Here is a 25,847-nt window from a genome sequence, read left to right on the forward strand (position 1 = left end):
ACTTTGCGAACGTTTAGCTTTCGCGCGAAGAAAACGCAAAGTTCTCTTCACGAACGTTTCACTCAAGCTATAAAGCCTATTTCTTTAGACGAGACATGCGTGAACTGCACTGAGATTTGGGAAGGAATCTTTATTGTTCAGATCCCTCCTCTTTCTTGAGAAGTGGGAGGACCCGAGAAGTTCCTCGCAAAAGGGAGAATTGTTCCAGGACTCAGTCATCCAAAAACGTCCTTTCAGTTCAAGAACTTGGGGAGCCGAAGAAAATGTCGGTGTTGCTGCATCAGTAGTGAATTACTGAAGCAGTGGCGGTTTGCGGGTAAAAGAAGGAGAGGAATTGCAGTTTTCTTGGAATAAACCGCGAGAAACATTGGAAAAATTCGGCCAACTAAAAACTAGTGGATTCAACTCCAAACTACTGCACGTTTTTGGTAAGTCTCTCTCCTCCCCCCAAAACATCTCTTGTTTTTAGGAACCCCACCATGCTATTCTAATAGCTTACGCCAGTTCCCTTCACTTTTATTTCCTAACGTTACATTTTTACACTTATGCAAATACTCCCCCTGTAGAAATGATCGCGTGTTGTTAATCTCAGAAAGATACACTTTTTATTTTTTTAGTGTGAAAAGATGCGGGTGTTAGCTAACTAAGGTTAGCTATTTTGTTTCGACGTTCTGTTATCAGATTGCTGTAATAGATTCCCGACTCTTCGAGTTTACGTTTTTTTCTTCTTCTTTAAAAGTTATTTAGTTGTCGTATTTGTGACGGTATTTCAAAAAAACACGGCTAAAGGCGCTTTGGCTGCTGCTGTGATGCTCATTTGTCCACTAATGCTAATCATAGGCGAAAATTACAATACGTCTGCATTTATGAGATTAATAATGTTTGTATCAACGTAGCAGTGTCATATTGTCAACAAATGTGTCATGAAATTTCTAAGGAGAAAACATGCAAACTTTTGCGTAGTTTTATAGGCCTCATTCAGCTGTAGTAAGTTGACATTACTGTGCTCCACACAATTTTACACTTAAATAAATCGTGTGTTTATATATTTTGTCATTTTATTAATTTTTTTTTACTTTTTAGTTTTTTATGTTGATAAAACACATTGGTCAGATGTTGATTGTTGTTGGTCATTAGGTAATTGTGCCCAAAATACTAAAGCTGTTTGTTTGTAAACAATTACAAAGAAGTGTTGTATCAGTTATAAAAACATATTTGCTTGATTTTTATCTATTTTCACTTCATTGGGTCCAAAATAGAAGTTTTTATAGATACTACTAACACATTTTCTTCTTAATCAGTTATTTTTGTCAGTAAGACATAGCTAACTGTTAGGAAAAAATACATGTGTGAGTATTTAGATTGCAAAACAACATAATATGATGGACAATAAATACATGGCAATGAATGAATATAACAACAATAATAATAATAATAAGCAAAATATTTATAATGCATATTGTTTTATTGTAATCTAATCATTTAGTTATTATAAGAAAAATATCGATATACGTCATGAAAATTATACTATTGATCTTTAAGATGTAATTTGCTCTGAAAGCCTTTATTGTTGAAACAAAACCAAACCTAACTGATGAACTACTAAAGATTTGATTTTGTGACATTTTATTTGCAAAAAAAAAAAAAAAAAGCGTTCCCGCATGCTTATTATAGAGTTATAACAGGACAATACTGTTACAAAGCTGCTAATGTAGTTTATTAGGGACCCAAAATGTTAGCATCCAGGTGCTGCATTGTTTTTTTTGTTTTTTTAAAGAAAGAAAACAGGCCAACTGAGAGGAATGCTGGCTGACTTTGCGTTTGTTTCAGACTAGTTGATAGATTCTCGCGAGCCAGATCGCCCTTCTCGAAGGCCAAGAATTCAATCTGAGGAAAAACTGTGGTAGCTGGTTTCTGCTCAAGATGATTGGTGGTCGGGTGGATCAAAGTTGTTCCATAATTGATTCCAGTCTGATTATCTTGTTGGCTTTCATAGTGCTCTGACCTTATTTGGTTATAATGCTGGGAAGGCCTATTAGCTATGCACAGATGGATGCACAGATTTCAGATGACATGCCCTCACTGCTCCGCATTCTTTCAGTGTAACAGGTATCCCATAGAGCCAGAGAGGCCCGTCTGGGGATTTGGAAAGGTTGAAAAAGGCATATGTCTTTAAACGCTCTTGTTTTCATAGAAAAATAGGTGACGAGGTTGTAGGCGTCAGCATTATGAACTCTGAATTTCTAGTGTGTGAGACCAAATGAGAGTTGATTAGTCTTGTTGGATGTGGAGGGTTTTTGTTGCCGCAGAGGTTTTTGGACCAGCTTATTGTTTTCTTAAAGGGTGTAACTTTTTTGTTAATTTGCAAAAGAAGTCTGTGTAATAAAAAACTCCTCCAGGCTGGCTTTCATGTCTGTTTCAGCGGGTATGTTCATGCAGTCATAACAGCCTGGAGGCAACAATCTGCGGGTTTATGTGTGCGTGCGGGTAAAAGATGCTCTCCAATCAGGATTATCTTCTCATAGTGGAATGCACTGCGTGTCGGTCTGCTGTTTCCAAACGTGCTCTGAATTATCCAAAGCTCAAAAGTAAGGCAGCTGTCAAGAGGCAATTTTTAGCCCGCAGTGAAGAATAATCGTCTCTAAAGTATAAAGTTGCTGTTGGAGCCGCACCTGGTCGAAGTAATTTAGTTTCAGCGCTTTCTCCATTTCATAAGGCACATGATGACACCTGGATGTCCAGGTGGCTGGTTGACTTTCTCACTTTCTCATGTTTGGTTCCTCTTGTTTTCCTGGAAAACCCTTATTTTTAAAGGGATAGTTAACCCAAATATGAAAATTAGCTGAAAGTTTTCGCACCTAAGCCCATCCAGAATGAGTTTGTTACTTTATTGGAACAGATTTTGGAGAAATTTAGATTTGAATTGCTTGATCACGAGTGGGCCCTCTGCAGTGAATGGGTGCCGTCAGAATGAAAGAAATACATTACAAATACAAATACAGTTGAAAAAATATCACAATAATCCACAAGTAATCCACACAACTCCAATCCATCAGTTGAAGACTTGTTAAGTGAAAAGCGTAATGTTTGTAAGAAACATTAAAGCTATTAATGGCCAAAATATCTAATAAATTCCATTCAATACAGTCCATATGACCAATAAAAATGCTTCCCATGTTGTCCTCTCACATCAAGATCCAACTACATATTTGTTTAGAACAGTTTTTACTTGTAAATGGTGCTTGATCTGTGCATATTTCTCTCCTGATTCAGTCAAGACAAATTTTCACCGGGGAAATTAATATGGATAGAGGTTCTAAATTAAAACACTTAACGATACATTTATTACAATCATACAGCTTTTTTGCTTCACAAGACATAACTCTATGGACTGAATTTGTGTGAATTACTTATTTTTTATCACTTTTTTTGAACTCTCATTCTGACAGCACTAAATTCACTGCAGGGGATCCATTGTTGATCTAGTGATGCATTGCAAAATTTCTCCAAATCAGTTTTGATGAAGAGGGTGAGTGTTTTTTTGAACGAACTGCTCCTTTAAGAGCAATGTGTGCATTTACTCTAAAACTTGTGAAATACTCAGTAACGTGTTACCTTGTCACTTCACCAGTCGTTGTGAAGACTGTATTATGTCAAGCGCATGTTTGACCCGAGCTGTCTCTGACATCAGGGCAGCACGCTGCTATTTGTGTCAGTGTGTCTATTGCAAGGCAGTGAGATCATTGATAAACTCCAGACCCTGGTAAGTAAGCAGCGACTGTTTGCAGACAAACATCTCAGTGTGTAAAACTGATATTTGTACAAAGATTAAGGATCGTTTGACAAGACACAGAGTAATGGAGACATTCTCACTAGACCATTCACACTCTCTCGATTACTCGTCTTTAGAGACCTATAGCTCACTGTCAGAGTCACACACATGCTCTGAAACTGTTCTGCAAACCCATTCTCCATCAGCTGCCTTCATTGTCTGTCCAGGATAGATTTTATGCCGCTTTCATGTTCTGATAATTGGAATTTTATAAATAATTACAAATTTCCATCAAACTCAGCTATGCTGATTAATATTTTTGTGGAAACTCTTTAGATAATTTTTGAATGGAAAGTTAAAAAACAGCATTTATATGAAATACATGAAATACCTTTTTAAGATTTAAAAATGTCTCCACTGTCACCGTTGACCAATTTAATTTGTCATTGCTAAATAAAAGTTTTTATTTCTTTCAAAACCAGACATCATACTCACCCCAAATGTTGAAACGATGGTAATCATGCAGTTTTGTTTAATTAGGAAATAGGTAGGATGTTTTGTAAGTCTTTATTGCTTTTGGACACTATGGTATGTTCAAAAGCCAAAGGCTACTGTATTGTTTTGCAGTTTAGGTTTGTTTATCATGTGGTTGGTGTTGCATTTGATGTGTCTGCAGACTGTGTGGTCATGGTCATGGATGTTGCAGGTGTTTACAGTTGACAAGGGCTTCCTCTGCCAAAGCCAGACCTTTGGCTCTGAGAGACCATTGACATTCATCATACTAAGCCTGTTTTTAAAAGACGCTTGAGACAGTTTTAAATATCCTATTTTGTTTCCTTTTGGACTGTTTTGTATCAGTGCTGTTTACAGCCATTCACTCAGGCAACAGTGCATTTTTTTGTGAGTGCGTTATAAACAGTTTTATGATGTTTTATTTTTATTATATATTTTTATTCCCCACCCTTTTCTGTTTTGTTTCTTTCCGGTTTTTGGAACTGGACTCTTGCTGGCGAGCACCCAGGCAGTCGAAGCTCACTGAGTTCCTGTTGAATAATGTGGAGAAATTGCTTTAGATTTATAATTGATTCAATACACTATGATGGAAAAGCTGCCAGAGCAGCAGGGGCCCCTCTGTCCTTCCCTCTCTCCGCTCGTCTGCACAGTTAGAAGATCTGTGTGGTTTTACAAGAAAATATGTTCGGTATTCATTTCTATTCTTTATTTTGTAATGAACTTCACAATGGCTGCATGCATTTGAGAGTTTGAAACATTTGTCCTCTCCATCATGATTTGAGAAGTGTTTAATTCTGTTAGATTTTTTTATTATGTTGTTGTTTAAACCGCGTTCAAGCAGTTGATTCTAAAGAGTGATTATTTATTTAAATTAGAACAGGTCTTGAGTCTAGAATGCAAATGAGAACGTTCAAGACGAACACACCTCACATCTTGTTAAAAGTAACAGTTTTTGGGCCAATGGCTCATTTTCTCTTTGTAAGATGTGTGTGAAGTGATCTAAGCTCATTGAACCCATTTACCGATTGACAATATTTTCCTAATAAGCATCACCAAGGCAGTTTTGTAATGGATTTTTGGTGAACTGAACCTCTTATAATACCTGCCTTGGTGGGGAGCAGCACAAAAAGAGAGTCGGTCTAATCCTAACTGACAGTTCCCATCGTCTGGCCAAATGGAGGTATGCAGTCATGTGACCATCCTACTTAAAGTAACTCAATAATTAGCGTGTGCTAGTTAATGCTGCCTTGTTATATGAATTATGCAAATATCGGGGTGCTTAATTGATCAGAGCCCCTGGACTTGGCTCAATCTTTTGCTCGTTAATCCATTGAGTGGGTCTCATTATTGTATTTTTTGGGCAGGGGTGGATGTTACTCATTAATAGACTGAAGGGTACAGTGATGGTGGGGGTATTGGCCTTGTTAGTGGTGCTTTTGATGTTTAATTTTCCGGCATGGGAACGACTGATGTCTTTGCGGTGAATTGTGGGAGTCTAGGCAGACCTGGAAAAGATCCTGCTTCGCTTACACCTGCTAATCTGTTCTGAGAACCTCGAGAACGTTCCAGAGGATTAAGTGAGGGTGAAGAGCCCTGAAGGTGAAGTCATGGATGTAGCAGCAGGTGAACTATGCCCAGAGTTTAGGCTGGGTGACATATTAAATATTCATGATGATTTTGCTGGGGATACAATGAAGCATTTTTAAAAAAAATAGTACAATCATTTCCTTTTTATTTGAACCATGTTGTTAAATTAGTTTCAAAAATGTCCTGTGTCTTACTACATGGTTTTGTAGTTGTGCCACTGATTTAAACTTCAGGTCGTTTTTGAAGTTTGATTTGTGAATAAGTTCAAATGTTTCAGTAAATCAGTTTTAAAGTCAATTATTCGTTTATGTTTAATGTTCACTGAAGATACTGTACTGCATTTGTTTACTATGCTTTTCAAAAAAAAAAAACGAGTTAAATATTACTGTTTTTGATGTATTTTTAGATTAACACATTTCTGAAGGATCATGTGACACTGAAAAACGGAGTCATGTCTGTTGAAAATTCAGATTCATCATCACAGAAATAATTAAATTTTAAAATATAATTAAGTAGAAAACAGTTATTTTAAATTGTAATTGTGTTTTGATCAAATAAATGCAGCCTTGGTGAGTTTATTTGACTTTGTTCAAAAACATATAAAAATAAAAAGCTTTTGTACTTTGATCCATGGATGTTTGGTCAAAATGGTGCTTCCTCTGATTGCAGAAACATATATTTTCAGCCATTACAGAGCATAAATATTGAGATATTCTGTTTACAGAACATTAAAGTGTTGTTAATCTATAAGGAGGCCAAAATTTCAGTAGAAATCCTCTTCTGAACTGTACTTTCTCCATTTTTTACTTCTTCGGCCAAATGGCCAGCAAACTTCAACCACCACCATCTCAACCTCCACCCTCTTCGGTCAATCACCAGTTGACATCCACTCTCTAATTTGGATCCCTAAAGCTTAGACCGCCACCCCCCCCCCCCCCCCTTCGTCCACCCCCACATCCACTAACCACTTTTGGCTCTCCCACTCCCCCAGCCCAAAACTGCATCCCTCACTTGTCCATTGAGCTGCCCCCATCAGCTCTTCCTCTGGCCCTTCTGAGAAACGTCTCTCCTTTCACTGAAGGCCGTAGGGTTATTGTCCGTGCGCCGGCTCACTGCTTTACAATGACTCTCCACTCTATTAAGGTGCGTTCTGCCTGTTACCGTCGCCCGGAGCAACGGGCCTCCCGCATGGCAGATATGCACTGCGGCATTGTGGGCCATGGGCCCACGCGGGTAGTTGAACCCAGCACTCCTCACACTTGACACCGCATGTGTTTATCTAAAGGGGGGGGGTATTGTGATGTTTGGAGAATCGAGGATGGGTCGGGGGGGTCTGGAGGACATAAAAAGGTGAAGGGAGAGGGGTGATAAATATTCAGAAGAAGCTAAACTCCACCTCCTCCCCTTGCCTCCTCGTTACTCTTCTCCTCTCTCTGTGCCGAAAGCAGATGGAATGTGAACGGTACGAGGGAGGCCCACAGGCGGCCGAGAGCGGTTTTATCCAATTAGTAGGGTTGTCAAAATGAATTTCACACAGGCTGGAGGACAATAGTGACCAGAGTGGCCCTAGAAGAAAGGACTCCATTTAGTGACAAAGAGGCATTATGAAGTCACTTCAGTATTATGCTTTGTCTCGCTTTCTTACTCCATTTCTCCTATAAACAGAGTCTAAACGCACATGCCTTTGTGCAGCCCTTATCCAGATACTCAAATCAATACAATCTCTGCTCTCTAAAGGGGTCACAAACTTACACCACAGCACTTTTTTCACTTGCTGTATCATTTGACTCCCCCTGCTTGTGCAAGAAGGGAAAAATGGCATTGCTATGAATTATTTCACGTTACAGTTGTGACTTGATATGGATGTGAAGTGTTTGTCTCAGAGGTGATGACATGAGCTGGATTGCACATATGTGTCTGAGTGAAGCGTGTGTGTTCAAGGGGACAACTTCTGACGCCTGAGACAGGTGGCTTGACAGCCAAGGAGACGCTATTGCTGCCTTTTCCAAACCTTTAGGGCAGCTGTCCTGTTCCTGTTGACAGCACAGCTTTATTGGCTCCAAAGAGCTTGATAGTCTGACTAGATGCTGTAGTTTATTGGATACAAACCTGTAGCCTGATCTTCCCAATCCAGTGGGATTGATGAGACTTATCAATAATAATGGTTTCAGGTTTGTTGACAGAGCTGTCATTTGCCTAATCACATCAGTTCTACCCTATATGTATGTTTTTATGCCTCACAAACATAAAGATTTGGTAGTTTGTGATCTATTGATGGTGTTTGTTGTTACAAACTGCTGATCTGAGTAATTGGTCAAGGTAAAAGTTAGCTAGCTGGTTAACATATGGGATTTCGTTGGAAACTGGGGGAATTATGTTCATAGTAATCAGCTAATTCTTAATTATTTAAGAAAACGTAATATTTAAAATATTACATACAAATATAAAATATGTTTATTTATTTAGGCGAAATATTTTTAGATAAAATATTTGCAGGGCAAATTACAAATCTGAACTATGTTCTCAAACCGTCTAGAAGAAGTAAAGTATTTATTGAATTCTACCAATGTTTTGCAACAGTTTTTGTTCACTGAAAATTTGTTGAAATGCATTTTTAATGTTTCACAGGCTGAATGATTGATACTGGAGTGCTTAACAGCACCTGACAATTGATTTAAATATGTGGTCATGGCAAAGTAATATAACCAGCTAACTTGGATGAGATTTATTTTATTATTTACTTTTATTCATTTATATATGCATTTTCTATATTATTTATTTATTTATTTATTTTAACTTATTTATTTAATTTAGTGTTTTGCCAGGTTTTTGTCCATTGGAGATTGTAGGAAACACATTTTCAATGTTTAATTGGTTGAATGATTGACACCCATGTACACAACTGCACCTGACTGTACTTCCACCCCTCACCGTCACTGGCTGTGGTCAAAACACAACTGAAACCATCATCTACACCTACAATAGTAATGGATTTAGTTGTAGTATTAACAGCAGTGTCACCAGTTGTAGTATTACTGTTCTTTGTAGTTGCAATCAGTATCGGACATGGTGGTAAATCATTCATTTTAGCAGTAATATTAAAAAGAGCAGTGACATGAGCCAATCATTGACCTGATTAAAGCTGATGACCTACAGAGCTTTAACTAAGCATGGAGAAAACTAGTTGCTTGTCGTATTTGCTAAGGTCAGTATGATCATATCTATAGCGAGGTTCCCCGATGTGCCAGGATTTAGCGCCATGTCGTTTCCACTTCAGAGACAAGTAACAAACAAAGTAATGTTGTGGCAGACAGCAGAGTCCATCAGCATTTTAACACATATGGTAATTAAAATGATGAGTCCAACATTTCCAAATCAGTCAGACTAAATAACATCTCTCTGCAGCATTATGCAGACAGCATAACTTGTTTATTTCTGGTGTTGGAAATGGGAAAAACATTTGTTTAGGGCCAACCCCAGAGTCTGTAAATGGCACACATTCTATTCCGTCAGCAGAGTTTGGCTAATAGCTAATGGCTATGTACCTACCAGCTCCAGAAAAACAACTCCAGATCCCAAGACGCAGACTTCATTTATTTTTGCAGGGTTTTTTCTCAAGTTGTGTCGTGTGGTTCCCTCCCATGTTTGAGCTCTCAATCTTTCTGTGAGGCTTCATTAATCATTACTTACAATTGATGGGAGTAGAGTTGCGTGTGTTTGTGTGTGTGAGAGCGAGAGATTTGCAGTCTAGGAGCAATGGACCACCCTCCTCCTCCTGACGGGAAGTTGTTAGTTTAACCTGACAGGAAAGAATTCGGGAAACTTGGCAGTAAGAGTCGAGGGAGAGAAACGCTCCCTTTCCTGCATTAACTGTTAATACAGTAACCATTACTCTTTTTCTCCTGCTTGCTCTTTCTCCGTCGGTTTGCGTCTCTGTAAGGATCACATTACACTACTCAGTATTTCCAGAAAATACAAATGATATCACCCCCACCCCATTGTCCTTTGTGTGCAGGTCTTTTTCTTTTGAACCCGCCTGTATCGGTTACACCTGAGTGAGGGGGCTCAGATTTCCCCCTCTTCTTATCCGGGCACCCGTCTTAACAGTTCAGCCCGCTGGATGAGGGTTCAAGCGGGATGTGTGTTTCAGCATGTGCTCTGTGAACTTGTAAGGAAAGATTGTTTCACGAGTAGCAGAACACCCTTTTCTGCGCCGGTAAAATGGACCATGAGATAGAAAAGCTAGTTGTAGGGTCATTAATAAGAAGTCTTATTAACACTGATCAAGGCTTTTATTTGATCGAAAATATAGTGAAACTATTGTGTAATATTATTACAATTTTAAATAACTGTTTTCTGTTATATATATTTATATCTCTTTTCTTGTTTTTGGTAACTGCGACTCAGGTTGTGTGTGTGTTAGTTCATTAATATACTCACCACATGTGCAATGTAATGTCACATTAAGTACGTTTTCATCTGATAACACCTCTCTCTTTCCCGCTCTCTCTCACAGGGGTAGTGTATGGAAGATGTCTGGGATATTGGACTGGATACCCTGGGAAAGAAAGCGGAAGATTCGAGTGCTGTGTGCCCTGGGTGCGCTGCTGTGCTGCCTGCAGGATAGTGCAGGTGTTAGAGGTAGGTTTCTGACGTTTTGGTTCTCCTCCATCCGTTACAAGACCTATTCCCACCAAAACATCGTAAAGTTGGCTTCATTTGAGTTAGAACAAGCTGCGTTCAGATCCAGCACCTTTTATAGCCATTTGTTTTGGATAACTGATAAATGTATTCACTATTATTATGTCCCACTTTTTCTCCTAGATGACATCCCAATTTTCACCGAGGAGCCTCTCTCTGTGGTACAGAAACTTGGGGGCAGCGTGACCCTGCGCTGCAGCGCCCTGCCCGACCATGTCAACATCAGCTGGCGTCTGAACGGCAGAGAGCTGCCGACTGGGGGCGATGAAGAGCTGGGAGTGCTGGTGCGGCCCGGTTCGCTCCACATCCCCTCCCTTACTAACCTCACCGTGGGCAGATACCAGTGTGTGGCCACCATCAGCGTTGGGTCCTGTGCTAGCGTTCCGGCCAATGTTACTGCAGCTAGTGAGTACACACACTTACATTTGTTGTATACATGTTTAAACACAGTGTTGTGAACTTTCCTGTACTAAATTCAAAGGGCTCTGTAGTGTGTGGTTTTGTGCCAGCTGTACTGCTAGTGTGCGTGTTTACCCTAAGTTAGTCAGTGTTGGAGCACGGGAAGGGGCGTGTAATGTGACCTACCATAATGCCTGTGCGTGTGTGTACGGGTGAACCACGGGCCCCATTAGTGAAGGGCCTCCTCCCTGTTCTCTACTGCTTCCCTCTTTTCATATACAGAGACGGAACGGAACGAGAAGGAAAGACAGAAAAAGAAACTGTGTGTGAGATTTGTGAAGGTTTCTGCATATACTACCGTTTAAAAGTTTGGGGTGGTTGTAATTTGTTATAATATGTGACCCTGGAGTACAAAACCAGTCATTAGTAGCAGGGGCATATTTGTAGCAATTGCCAACAATACATTGTATGGGTAAAAATTATTGATTTTTCTTCTATGCCAGAAATAATTAGAATATTAAGTAAAGATCGTGTTCCATAAAGATATTTATTACATTTTCTACTTTAAATATATTACAACTAAATTTTTTATTAATAATTACACTACTCAGTATTCAACTTGGTCAACTAAATAAATAGACTGCTATTGTTATGTAAATATGAGGGTTAGATTATTTAGTGTACAGGTCATTTTAAGAGTGATAAAGTAATAGAAAATATTTATTTTAATGCATTTTAAATGTTTAAAAATGTGGAACCACTCATTGCATCATACCATCTCCTGACTGAATTGTTATTAGTAAAATAGGGGCTTTATTGAGAGTGTGTATACATGGTTATAAGTGTAACAGTTTATAGTTCATTAATTTAGGGAAATGAACAAGTGTCTCAGCCCTCAAGGGACTATTTGGCCTCCCAGCTTATTCCTGCTTGAAAAGCTAAATGTTATTGATTGTGTAAAAAACATCAACTTTGAAGCACATGCTGATTGATGGACTAGCATTACTCAACATTACTTACTACCTTCCATCAACACTACATTCATTGAAGGTAAAATAGTAAAAAACATAATAATAGTTAATTTTAACCGGAATTGGAACCTGAAAATTTGTATATGGTAATATATGTTGAATTATATATAATATATGTTGACATTGCCAACTTTTAAATTAAGTTGACAGTAAGTAATAAACAGTATTAAGCATTGAATAGTTGAGTATTGTGCATTTCTCCTTACCACTATTTTAATGGAACCGGAACCGGAAAATTTCTAACGATTCCCAACCCTAGTAATTAATTTCTGGGTGAATTATCCGTTTAATCGCACTCAAGCTGAACTCCACAAGTTTGTGTAGAACCTGGTGATCATGTTCTCCAGGATCATTTGAGAGGATCCATTGTAAGAGCATCTTTAGCTTCAATGGAAGCAAGAGCAACTGACCGTCTGTACAAAAGTATAACATGATCACATTTCTTTCATTTTTGTCTGTAAAAATGCTGAATTTCTTGCTAATTTTACGTAATACATGTAAAATCCTAAAACTTTCAGGTTTTTAACAGGTTTATTTTCATAAACACTATGTGAATATATGCCACACATGAAATTCGACAGAACTGTATGCATGCATGCGTGTTTGTGTGATAGTGTGAGCAGTGTAGGTTTGGCAGGACTAGTTGAGGCAGGATCTTCTGTCGAGATGAGACGCGACATGAGAATCTTGACACCATCTTCACCTCCCCAAAGCAGGCATGCTTTACATTACCCCCCCCCCCCCCCCCCACAGGCTCTGCTCATGACATTTAATGGTGCATTGGATTTCAGTCCTCTCAAAGCACATTTGTTTTCTTCTGACTTTCAGCCTCCCTCATTTCACTTTGACTCTCGTACATTTGCGAGATGTAATTGATAAGGACTATGAATTAGAAGTTGTGAGCTAGGGGCACGCAGATGCAAGCTCTTAGCTGGGGCCCCTGTCTCTGGTGATCCCACATCGGCCCCTCACTCTAATTTAATCAAGAGCTCCTCCTTTAGTCAGCAAGGGGTTGGACGGTTCCTCGGGGAGGGCGCTGCGTGTGATCGCAAGCTTGTAGTTATCTCACGTCTCCATATTTCAAAGCTCTGCCCATTTGTTTTTGCTCTGTGAAAGAACTTGGCTCTGGTATCCGTCTCTGTAGGAATCCAGTCTGAAGCGTCTCCCACCGGGGAGGCCGTTGCCTGCCCGAGCATTATTTCAAACTCTCCTCTTAAATTCTTCCACAGACAAGCAAGCCTCCTGTGTCCTTCCAGCCAAGAAACATGCCTTCAGCACTCTCTCTCCCTTTTCTTCTCTCTTTCGCACACAAAACACAGGCCGCTTCATATATGTTTTTAATACTTGCCGTAACCAATTCTCAATAAACTCTTGGGCGAACTTGTTTTTCTTTGTCGTCTTTTAGGACTACACGTAGTCTGGCCAGCGATATTCCACACAATAGTTACTGCATCATGTCTGTATGAGTTTTAAACATCATACAAACACACAGGCTCAGCGGCCCCAGACATAAAAATGATGAATGCTAAGTAACTGTGCAGCATGTATGAAAGCATTACCAAGTGGAGTTGGAAACGTGTCTGATCTATTTCATAAATACTATAAATCCTAAATGGCTCCCAGCATTCCCTGCTCATCAGGCCTCAAGGAGACATAGATTGTACAGCATGCATGCAAACCCTTTACCTCTTCACATGCACTCACAAACGTATTAGAAGCATATAAACATTTGCTTCACCGTTTTTCCTCGTAGTCTGCCACTGTTCTTTCATTCATTCGTTATTTAGTCGTAAAAAGTTGAAGTGCAGTCCATATGACTCGTATGTGATGTTCAAATTCTTTTGATGTTATGTGATGGCTTTGTGTGAGAAAGAGTTGGAAACTGAGTAGCCTAATTATACACTGACAGCCTTTAACTAGCCTCAGTCCACAGCCGGGCTTTGCTAGATTTGAAGTATGAGATGTTTTGATTTTTGGAGTCATTATAAATAAATGATTTCATGTTTAATTACACAGGGTTGGATTCTTAGAATGTTTTTAAAAGAAGTTTCATATGCTCACCAAGGCTGCATTTATTTAATCAAGAAAACTGTGAAAACAATAATAATGTGACATATTACAATTTCAAATAACGATTTTATTTTCATATTTTAAAATGTATTCCTGTGTTGGCAATTATTACTCTAGTCCTTAGTGACACATGATTTTTCCGAAATCATTTTAATATGATAGTTTGGTGCCCAGAAACAATGTTGGAAACGGTTGTGCTGCTTAATATTCGTGTGGAACCCCATTTTCTAGGATTCTATTATGAATAGAAAGATAAAAAGAACACCATTTATTTACAGTAGAAATCTTTTGTAACCTTTTGTTTAAACTCCCGCTTGATCAGTTTAAAGCGACCTTGCTAAAAAAAATACTGCCTTAAAACAAATGAGTGTATATAACTTTTATTTTTGTTTAAAAAACTTGTCCTTAATTGAATGTTTTCTCCCTCTTTCCCATTTTGCACACTTGAGGAGGGCGAGGAATGTTTTGAGGAGAGGGTGGTGAAGGCGGAGTTAGTCAGAGGAGAGGCTGAAGGTGTGCACTGAGGAATTTAAGAGAGGCATTGGGGGTGGGGGGTGCTGGCTGTAAAAAGACCCTGATTGATTTAGCAAACGGATCGTTTCCCCCCCAAAAACATTCTCCACCCTGCTCTCAGCCTCATATCCTGGAAATCCCATCTCCCAAGAAATTATTTAAAAAAAAAAAAGCAATTTCACTTCAAAAACCGAGCGATGATTACTTTCAGAGTACAGATGCAGCTGGTGTCAAAGAGTCTATCAGATGCTGACTGTTTAAGTGTTCATCTCATCCATCATTGTATGTCTTTAGTTCCAGGAATACTTAACAAAGAGCTTTTTTTAATCTTTACCTCACAGATCTTTTGGCTCTGTTGTACATAACTTCAAGACGCATCAGACGCCAAGGAATATAACTAAACTCTGGAGAACAATGAAACGATTGGATATGTGAGAGGAGTAATGAACAGTTGGGGAGATATTTGATTAAGTTCGGGGTTTTTTCAGGACAGCGCTGTGCAATTTTCCCCGTTTGCCTTTGGAAAATATTCCCTTCACGGAATGACACACAGACTTACTTTGAGTTATTCCATTTCATTGCAATCCAAACTGCTTTTCCTCCCTTGAAACTCAAGAGATGGCTGACCTTTAGCCTTTGACCTCATCTTAGCCTGGGCTGACTTGAGCTTAAAGAAGCTAGACTTTCTGTCTCTGTTTTTCAGAGCTATTGGGTGTCTGCCCATTTGATATCCCAGTAAAAGTCCTAAGCATATGCACTCTAAAGCTTCTCCGTTTCCTGAATGGAATACAAAGAGGCTTTCAACTTCGAAATGCTCTTTTGCTTTTCTTGGTTTAGTGTATATGCTATATGGTTGAAAAACGAATCATTCTTGTGTGTTTGCGTGCAGAACTGCGTGATTTTGAGCCAGATGACCAGCAGGAGATTGAGGTGGATGAAGGGAACACAGCAGTGATCGAGTGCCATCTGCCTGAGAGTCAACCCAAAGCTCAGGTCCGCTACAGTGTCAAACAGGAGTGGCTGGAGACGTCTAAAGGTACATTTTACTGTTAATATCATTTTTCGCCATTTTGCTCAACATACACCAGTTGTTCTTAATCAAGGGGCTTGAGACCTACTAGGGAGCCTACATCCCTAATCCTACTTAATACTTAAACTTAACAACTACTTTGCTAACTATGAATAAGCAGCAAGTTAGGAGTTTATTGAGGCATAACTCATAGTTAATGGTTTGTTAATAGCAAGAATTATACCTTAAAATAATGTGTGACAGTTCTTTTAATATTGTCACTCCTAGTTTCTGTAAAGGAGTTAAAAAGGTTGAGAAGCACCGCTCTATTTAAGTACATGATTTCATTCTGAAATGTCAGATTACAAGGTACAATACAGTGTAAATATTTGCCTTCTTATCTTTGCCAAAAGAGTTGCTATAGTCGCTATTAATGTTGACAGTCTTCTTTTACAGTGTTTCTTCAACTACTGAAGAAGACAATGTTGTTAAGCAAATTAGTTTGACTTTTCGTTTCTTTTTAGCTACCTTAGTTATAAAACATCCAGTTTAATGGTTACACTTATTTTAAGGTGTCTTTGTTTTAATGTAATTATACATTTAAGAACTGAATAATATTAATTAACTACATATACTTACTATATGGTTATGGTTAGGATTGGGGTTTGGGTTTAGTTTAGGGTTTCTTGAATTTCTTGAGTTATTATAATAGTAGTTACATGTAACATGCGTAACAAAGACACCTTAAAATAAAGTGTTACCGCATAGACATTTGCCTGCAACTCTGTAGCACACTCTGTATTGACTATATTATGCACTTCAGATTTATGGCTAAAATTGAAGCTCTGTTTTACCTGAGCCATTATCAGTTCTGTTACAATCCACATCATTTGAATGTAAATAGTATTTGCTTCAGTTATTTCTGTCATTTATGAAATGAAGACTAGGTGATTCTGGTATTTGGGTGTTTGACAGCTCTTGTCTTGTTGATAGTCAGCAAGTCTTTGTGTGTTGTCTAGTCTTGTCCGCTCAACAAAGCGCTGACTGTTAGCACGATTGTCTTTGTTGCAGTTACTCTTGCTGTTCATTTATTTACTCACGTGATAGTGAAGATCACAGCTTAGATTGAAGAAATGTTGCAGATTCTTAAGCTAGATTCTTTATTTATACTAGCCGAATCTGTCTTTAGGATGCCAATCATAGGTTCTCTGATTGTGTCCTAGGGAATTACTTGATCATGCCATCAGGAAACCTTCAGATAGCCAATGCTACACGGGATGATGAGGGTCCCTACAAATGTGCTGCTTACAACCCTGTCACCCAGGAAGTAAAAACCTCCACCTCTACCGATCGTCTTCGAATACGACGTAAGTGGAGACCAGAAAACACACACACACAAAAGCACTTTTTTTTAAATTTAAAATTGAATAAAATGTATCATCCCATCTAGGTTCGACATCTGAGGCCGCACGAATCATCTATCCACCTGCATCTCGCTCCATTATGGTGAATAAAGGCCAGCGGCTCGTGCTTGAGTGTGTGGCCAGCGGCATTCCCACTCCACATGTCACATGGGCTAAGGATGGTCTGGACTTGCGAAATCATAACAACACCCGCTTCTTGCTTAGCAACTTGTTGATTGATGCTGTCAGCGAGAGCGACTCGGGCACCTACGTGTGTCACGCTGATAACGGCATGGGCTCTGCGAGTTCTGCTAGAGTGCTGTACGACGTGCAGGTGTTTGGTGAGTACGATTGCTAGAGAGAAGAAGAGTCATATGTTATTGCCCATCAAATGTTAACACTTTACAGTACACTATTAATTAATGCATCATTACGATACAATACTTGTACAGCATTTCTTAAACTAAATTAATATTTATTTATACATGCATTAATATTTTTTAACATCAAGTTGAATTTGTATTATTAGTGATATTATTATGATGACAAAGCTGATTTTCCAGCACCCATTATTCCAGTCTTCAGTCACATGATCGTTCAGAAATCATTCTAATATGCTGAATTGATGTTCAGTAAACATGAGATTCTTTGATGAATAGTATTTATTGGAAATATAAATCTGTTGTATTATAAATGCCTTTACTGTCAATATTGATATATGTAATGCATCTTTGCTGAATACAAGTACTAATATCTTAAGATTATAAATGGTAGTGTATTATATCTATGCTTTATATTTATACATTAAACTAGATTAATAAATTCAAAAAAAAAATACCGAATACATGAACTAACATGAAATGGGATATAAAATGCAGGAACCAGGGCAGTGGTGTGTAATGGCACAATTTCAGTTTTCAGTAATTTAAAGGAGATTTAAGGTAATAAGCATCTATTAGAACCAAGGAGAAAATAGTTGATAATAAGCATCCAAATGAACCCACAGTACATTTACAGAACAGAAAGAGCGAGTTTGTGAGTGTAGGATTGAGTTTCTGAGACATTGATGAGGTTGTTTTTGTGGGCCCGTCTCACGGCAGCTGTGATTAATTAAGCCGCTCTTGCTGCTGCTCTAATGAGCTCGAGCTGATTCACGAGCAGCCAACCATCAAGTTTTGGAAGAGGGTGAGAGAACCCAGTCTATCCCAGACTCCTCTGCGTCAGCATGCCATCACAAACAGCACTCATGCTTTGTGCTGTTAAACCATCGACATGCTTGTTAGTTTATGCCATTCAGCATTTGTTCTGATGTTTTGACATACACCTGTCTGAAACTCCCTTTTGTCTTTCAGAGCCTCCCCAGGTGCGTGTGGAGCTGCAGCAGCAAGACGCGGCATGGGGTGACACGGTGCGTTTCAGCTGTCAGGTGAGGGGCAAGCCCGCACCCACTGTGGTGTGGCTCCACAACGCTCAGCCCCTGAGCCCATCAACACGGCATCGGATGTCCTCACAGGTGCTGCGTGTGCTCAACGTTGGGCCGCAGGACGATGGCATGTACCAGTGCATGGCGGAGAATGGTGTGGGCAGTTCACAGGCAGCCACAAGACTCCTTACTGTCCCAACAGGTATAATACTTCATTAAAACATTTTATAATAAGGTTGATATTATTTGTTTTATACTAGGAAATTATTAAAATAGTATTATTTTACTGACCATTTATTTATCCTCCTACTACTACAAATAAAAAATAATGATTGTTAGTTATTAAATAATAAAAAAAGTTATAAATAAAACTTAATTGTATAATAACATTTATCGCTTTATTATTTTTATCATTATTATTATTTTTACAGCTAGTTGTTGTAGTATAATTTATTTTATTTTATAATTAAGTTAATAAAAGTTAAAATGTATAAATTAATAAAACTTAATATAATTATTACATATTATGTTTATATTTTTAATAATGACATTTTTATTTAACTTTTTATATTAAACAAGGCAAGTTTATTAAAATAGCACATTTCTTACACTGTGGTAATTCAAAGTGCTTTACATAAAAGGAACTAAAACAGTAAAAAATACATAAAATTAGCAGTTTTATTCAATTTTATTTTTAATTAAGAGAATAAAAATAGCTCACAATTAAAAAAAAGTTTAATTTTTTTTATTATTATAATAATAATTATTATTATTTTTATTATCACATTTTATGGACATGGTTTTTATTAGTAGTCTTATGATAACACTTTCTTTGAAGCCTTTGAAAACCTTATAATATGTTATCAACTCATGAATAATCATAACAACAATTATGATAGATCATAATACTTACGTATTTGTGGTTATAAGTTATAAGAGTATGATTATTTATAACACACAAAGAACACTGTACTAAATCTACTTCATTTACAGTATAATGGACTGTATCATATCTTGACATTGTTTAAGATCTGCACAGTATCTTACAACAGCTTGTGAGTGCTTAGATGTTGACTGTTATTTGAGTGTTTCTGTTGAGCTAATGTTAATTAATTCATGTGAGCTTAATACTCCAACTGAAAAAAATTGTTTTATATGGTTACATTTTATTTTGATGGTCCACTTAATCAATCGACTATAAGCAAGTCTGCAACTACATGCCAACTAACTCTCATTAGAGTATTAGTATGCTCAAAAATGGTAGAATAAGCTGACATACTTGCAAAGACACCTGTTGGTTGACCATCAAAATAAAGTGTTAGCATATATTTACAGTAGCAGACATACTAATACTCTGATGACCACTAGTTGATGTAGTTGCAGAGTTCCTTATCATCAGTTGTCTAAAGGGTACCACCAAAATAATATCTAATAACTGATATTACGATAAAAATAGTTCAAAGTAAATGTGTCATATTATAAATTCATCTGATATATGATCTTACGGCTGTTTGAGAGAAGAAAAAAAAAATCTGTTATTATTATTATTACTTATAAGTGGTCTTTGACCGCTTTAAGTAAAGTAGCATCAGAAAAATGGCAAAATAGGAGACTTATAATACATTATAACTATGAGAAGTATAATCCATTTAAAAAGCTGATGCATCGTGTTAATTGTGTTATAAATCATCATACTATTAAAAGCTATAACCACAAATAAGTAAAAATTATAATATATTAAAACTGTTCTTATGAATGTTCATGAGATGATATAACATATTATAATGCATTATGTATTCATTATAATGTTTTAAGAATACCCTTATAATGTATTATAAATACGGGCTTCATAGAAAGTGTTACCATATTATCATTAGTTTTTTACTTTGTAATCAAGTAAATAAATCATATTTCACAATTTGCTAAAAAATAAAAAGTAATATTAATAAAATTCAAATTAAATTGCATTAAATTAGTTGTATTAAAAGTATTACAATTTATATATATTTATTAGATTTTATAATGTATAAATGTATTTAGTTTAATAATTTATGGCCCATTATATAATACATATACTTGTAGTGTATTTACTGATTTATAAGTGTTTTCCACATTTCTCTGTTTTCAGTGCCCTCACAGTCAGGTAAGCTGCCCCTGATTCGACCGCTGAGCCCAGACAAGGTGTTGCGGGAACAGCCACCCTTGAAGCCTGTGGCCACCAGTGCTATGCTGCCTTTTGACTGCTCTGAGATCAGAGTCTCCCTCGCTGAAGCGCCAGTCATCCTGAGTCAGCCACGCACAGGAAAGGCCGACTACTACGAACTTACCTGGAAACCCCGTCATGATGGAGGAGCCCCAGTGCTGGAGTATGTCATCAAGTACAGAAAGGTACAACACCGCTCAGTTCATTCTTACAATGTGATCTGCTTTGTTTCACTTCATGCTATGTTTGTCATGTGATTCATTGTGTGTACTTCTTTCTCACAGGCTGGAGAATCTCCCGGAGAGTGGACCACTAACACCATTCCAGGCTCCCAGCACAAGCTTACACTGACCAAACTGCAGCCCAACAGCCTGTATGAAGTGGAGATGGCCGCTAAGAACTGCGCTGGACTCGGGCAGCCTGCGATGATGACTTTTAGAACAGGCAAATGTATGCAGTCATAATGCAATTTCAAGATTACACTTCTGCATTAACATTTCAAAACTTTTTTTTAAATCGCTAAATAAACTTCAGTGGTATAAAAAAGGTGTTTCGCTGCAGAATTTGCTTTTCGGAATCATTTATGAGTTGTACAGACAATGGCACTTTTTTTCTTTCTTTAGTTTTATTTTAAACATCTGATAGGAAAAAGGAATTAAGTACTGAAATAAAATGTCTCTTTAATGTTGGTCTGCAGGGCGAAGAGGAGGACCCATAGGCCCCCAAAAAACACCAGTGGTGCAACCTCGTCTCTTACGTGAGTATACTTCTGCTTGTGATATAACATCTGCAGTAAAGTACTGAGAAACTCTAATATTAAGTACAGCTAAAATAAATAAATATATTTTTATATATATAAACATTTATTAGTACCTAAGAGTTCTGATTAATACTGTTCTTATTATTAATTATGCTAACATGACTGTTCTCTTGATTTCTTTCAATCATAAATGAAGGATGAGATTACAGTAAGTGTGTTATGTGTTAGTGTTTGTGTATGTACAGTGTGCATGCATACACACTCTTACCACAAGTATTTGTTGTTTTATTGACTTTTATCTTTTTTTTGTCTCTCCAGCTCCAGAAGCTCCAGACAGACCTACTGTCTCAATGGCCACAGAGACCTCAGCCTATGTGACGTGGATCCCTCGTGGGAACCGCGGATTCCCCATCCAGTCGTTCCAAGTGGAGTACAAGAAACTGAGGAAAGGCAGTGGAGAGTGGGAGATGGCTGTGGACAACATCCCGCCCTCTCGCCTCTCAGTCGAAATAACAGGCCTGGAGAAAGGTGAGATTTACGTCAGTGAATAAGATGATCAGTTGAGAGGTTTTCAGTGGCTGATGCAGATAGCGATAACTAGGATTATTACTTATGACGAAAGAAGCAATTTTGAGTTTATTAATTCCAAAAAATTAAAATGTAAATAAATAAAGTAAAAAATATATAAATAAATAAATATAAAAGTGTATATATAAAAAACAAATACAAACAATATATTTAATAATGCTCAATGTCGTTAAATATAAAATAGATTGAGTTAAAGAAATGCCATTGGACACATAATAACCGTAATGACCTTGTATCTTTTTCTTTCCATTTGAATTTGCAGGAACATCATACAAGTTCAGAGTCTTGGCCGTTAATGTGTTGGGAGCGAGTTCACCAAGCGCTCCCTCTAAAGCCTACACAGTGGTGGGCAGTGGTCCATCAAACCGACGTCCCATTGATGGACCCTACATCACCTACAATGAAGCCATCAATGAGACCACAATCATCCTGAAGTGGACGGTAAGCAGTTTCTTTACTAAATACTTTTCCATGGTCAAATTCAAGAAATGTGAGCTGGTTGTTGTCACAATGACATTGTCAGACCTTGAACTTAATATTTCTGTTCTTTCTACAGTACACACCGGTCAATAACACTCCCATTTATGGCTTCTACATCTTCTACCGACCCACCGATAGCGACAATGACAGTGACTACAAAAAAGACGTAGTGGAAGGTAAATGTACTTCCTTTATTCTATCATTTTCTACTATATATATAAAAGAAGTATAACATTTTATTGTGTGATGCTCTTGTAGGTGACCAATATTGGCATTCCATCACTGACCTACAGCCTGAGACGGCTTATGACATTAAAATGCAGTGTTTCAACGAAGGAGGCGAGAGTGAGTTCGGAAATGTCGTCATCATGGAAACTAAAGGTTTGTCCATTTCCTCTCAATCATATTGCGAACTGCACCTCGGCCAATTTCTAGAGCAAACATCTTTTTCTGACAACACAGATCTTAAGTGTGACCATCTGTGTGTACTTACAGCTCGCCCTCACCAGAGGACCACACCCCCAGAGACGGCCTCGTCCAGGCCCAACCATCCAGGAAACCCTGTTCCCCGGCCTGGTGATCTGCCTTACCTCATTGTGGGCGTTGTTCTCGGAGCATTTGTTTTCATTATTGTGGCCTTCATCCCAATCTGTCTGTGGAGAGTTTGGGCCAAACAAAGTAAGTGCCCTTTTAGAAACATGAAGACTTCTTTAAGAATCCAAAGATTAGATAGAAGGACACTCATAAACCATGAATTTTGTTTTTATCTTCTTTCAGAACAAACTTTAGACATGCGCTTTCCAACATTGGCAGCTACAGTATCCCCATGCCAGTACACCATGGTACCTCTGCAAGGATTGGCTCTTGGCCGACCCTGTCCTGTAGTCCCCCACCTGACCCCTGCCCACACCGTCTACGCTCCAAAAGGAGAGTACATTCCCAATGGGAAACACACTACACCGCACCTTCCCGGACGCCAGGTAATTTTGGCACTTTGAATGATGCTTAATAGGGGTTGGCGATATGACCAAAGTCTTATATCAGTATGTATCATGATATCTTTGATATGAAAATATTTGATACTATAGAAATAAGATAATCAAATGTTTAAAAAACACTTCATATTCTATCGCCCACCCCTGGAGCTTAATATTTTGTGATATCCAGCACAGTAGATGTAAGAATAATATAATCTTTAGTTGCTGTTTTAGGCCAGTGAATGGAGATATTACATTGCATTAATGTTCAAACTCTTGTCTCTGTTGTAGGAGGATGCTGGCTGTGAGTTGGAGTGTGATGCATTGTTGCCTCAGAAACGTCCTAGCCCACAACCACATATCCACAATTACTGTAATGGGTAAGAATTCTAATACTGATACATTTTAATATAAAACACCTTCTTTTAATAACGTATAATACAGTGTTATTATATATTCATCATTGAATGTTGTCGTGTCGCATTATGGAAGTAAAAAGGGTTGCAAATGGTGACTGTTATACAGAGACATTTATGTTTGTTGGGGAAACAACTCTAATTTGAACTTTTTTCTTGTTCTTAGGGTGCCTGGGTGTCCTGAAGAGGGTTGCTGTGTGCCTGATGATTCCCACCTTCAGGTGCTTAGTTTATCAGATGTTACACAGCCATTTCAGAGTCCTGACTCCATGCAGGTCCATCACTCCCTCACTGAAGCAGTTCAAATGGAAGGGGAGCTCACTGCCGGTGCGTTCAGTTACTTCATGCATTACAATAAAGGTCAAAAGTACTTGGAAGAAACAGCTACGCTTATCAAATTTAGCTTTTGAAAAAAAAAAATAATAATAATATTTGATTATTTTGTAAAAGTTGCCTCAATGCAATATTTTTTTTCCCCCACAGACTTCTCCCTGTTAACAACAGTTGATGCAGGCATAAACCGGTTGCTCCAAGATGCTGAGCAACAGGAAGTGGAAGCAACTCAAAACATGAAACGGCTTGAGGAACAAGGGACACACGATCTAAAAGATGGATGAAACTGTAGAACATAAGCAAGAAAAAAACAGAAAATATTTATTTTTGTATAACAGATGCTATATTTATATATTTATGTATTTGTACATAATACAGTTTTTTAGAATGTGTGTGTGTATATACAAGTTGTTTATATCAGATGAAATACAAATTTTGGTATGTTTGTCTGTTACCACCTGGACTTTTTATAAGCATGCTGTATAAATGATCCTCATGTGAGATACGAACAACCTGACACCTCAACACCATACATACAGTATCAGTAATAAGCTCCAGATTTTCCACTGGCAAGCATCTGTTGATGTTTCGAAGTACAGCTAGTGGAAAATATAATGCTTTTAGGGCATTGATTAAGATCCATTCGTTATGAATGTTGTAACATGCAGTGCTTGTTGGGATGATTGACTGTTTAAAAACACTTTGCATCAAAAAATATTTGTAGGAAATGTACGCCTTATATGCATACATATTCTGTGCACAGTATGTTGTATCCACATACGTTTAGTGGCTTTTTGGCATGTAGATTTTACTGTGAGGTAAAAATACTCAGATACACACAACAAATAAACAGTTTAAGAACCTTTTGATTGTAACTTGTTTCAGGTGCGTCCTCAGTTTTAATTAAGGTATTTTGAGTGGTGTGAATCTTTAGAGTGGTACAGTGTTTTACAGCTTTGTACATATGTTACTAAGATTTATCTATTTTCATCATTAACAAAAATGTTAACAAATATATGCAAATTATATGCATTCTGTTTGTAGTGATATCGACTATGAAAAAGACACCATATATTGTAGGTATTTATTTTGTTTCAGTTGCCTGGATGCTAGACGTTCTTAAAATGAGCACGCCTACCTGCAATATGCTGGTTTTTATATTTTAAACTGGTTTGATGTAGTCTGCTTTTATAGTTGTACTTTTACTTTTGGAGACCTGCAGTTCTCCTGCATCAGTATTAGCTTCTTCCCACTGTTTAAAACATGAAACATGAAGGAAATTATCAATCTCCAACATATTCTAGAAGTGTAGCTGTATGGTTACATGGATTGAGCACTATTGCCTGTAAATAAAGCTAAATAAATCATTTTTTATTTCTGTTTCATCTTTTATGTTTGTACTTCCACTAACACATTTGATGGCATACAGTTTGAGCATGATTGGTTTCAATGCATATTTTTTTAATAATATTTTTTCTTAATATTATTTTCAAGTCGTACTTGGAAAAGTGCTAGTTTGCATTTTTGATTTCCAATAAACTTCCCTGAGCCACTTTTTTACTTTTAACCAGCTGGTCTCAAGGTCATGATCCTCTTAAATTCACAGAAGTAGAATAACTAGCAGAATAACCACTGCTGTAGTTCAGATTAATTAAATGGCTTAAGTGGC

At 37.7% G+C, this 25,847-nt stretch overlaps 1 protein-coding gene across 1 annotated transcript; it reads left to right on the forward strand.

Annotated features, from left to right (window-relative positions):
- The first annotated feature begins 31 nt into the window (after nt 1-31).
- LOC128013171 (brother of CDO) lies at nt 32-25,552 on the forward strand. The gene is made up of 19 exons (XM_052595934.1): nt 32-428; nt 10,389-10,513; nt 10,697-10,978; nt 15,476-15,622; nt 16,819-16,962; nt 17,046-17,339; nt 18,351-18,623; nt 20,550-20,809; nt 20,909-21,074; nt 21,322-21,381; nt 21,703-21,912; nt 22,235-22,413; nt 22,529-22,628; nt 22,711-22,833; nt 22,948-23,130; nt 23,230-23,432; nt 23,721-23,809; nt 24,012-24,172; nt 24,329-25,552. The coding sequence occupies exons 2-19, from the start codon at nt 10,405-10,407 to the stop codon at nt 24,460-24,462; spliced, it is 3,117 nt and encodes a 1,038-aa protein (XP_052451894.1). The 5' UTR covers nt 32-428; nt 10,389-10,404; the 3' UTR covers nt 24,463-25,552.
- The last annotated feature ends 295 nt before the right edge of the window (nt 25,553-25,847 follow it).

This window comes from Carassius gibelio, chromosome B24, assembly GCF_023724105.1.
Source record: "Carassius gibelio isolate Cgi1373 ecotype wild population from Czech Republic chromosome B24, carGib1.2-hapl.c, whole genome shotgun sequence".
NCBI classification, from domain to species: domain Eukaryota; kingdom Metazoa; phylum Chordata; class Actinopteri; order Cypriniformes; family Cyprinidae; genus Carassius; species Carassius gibelio.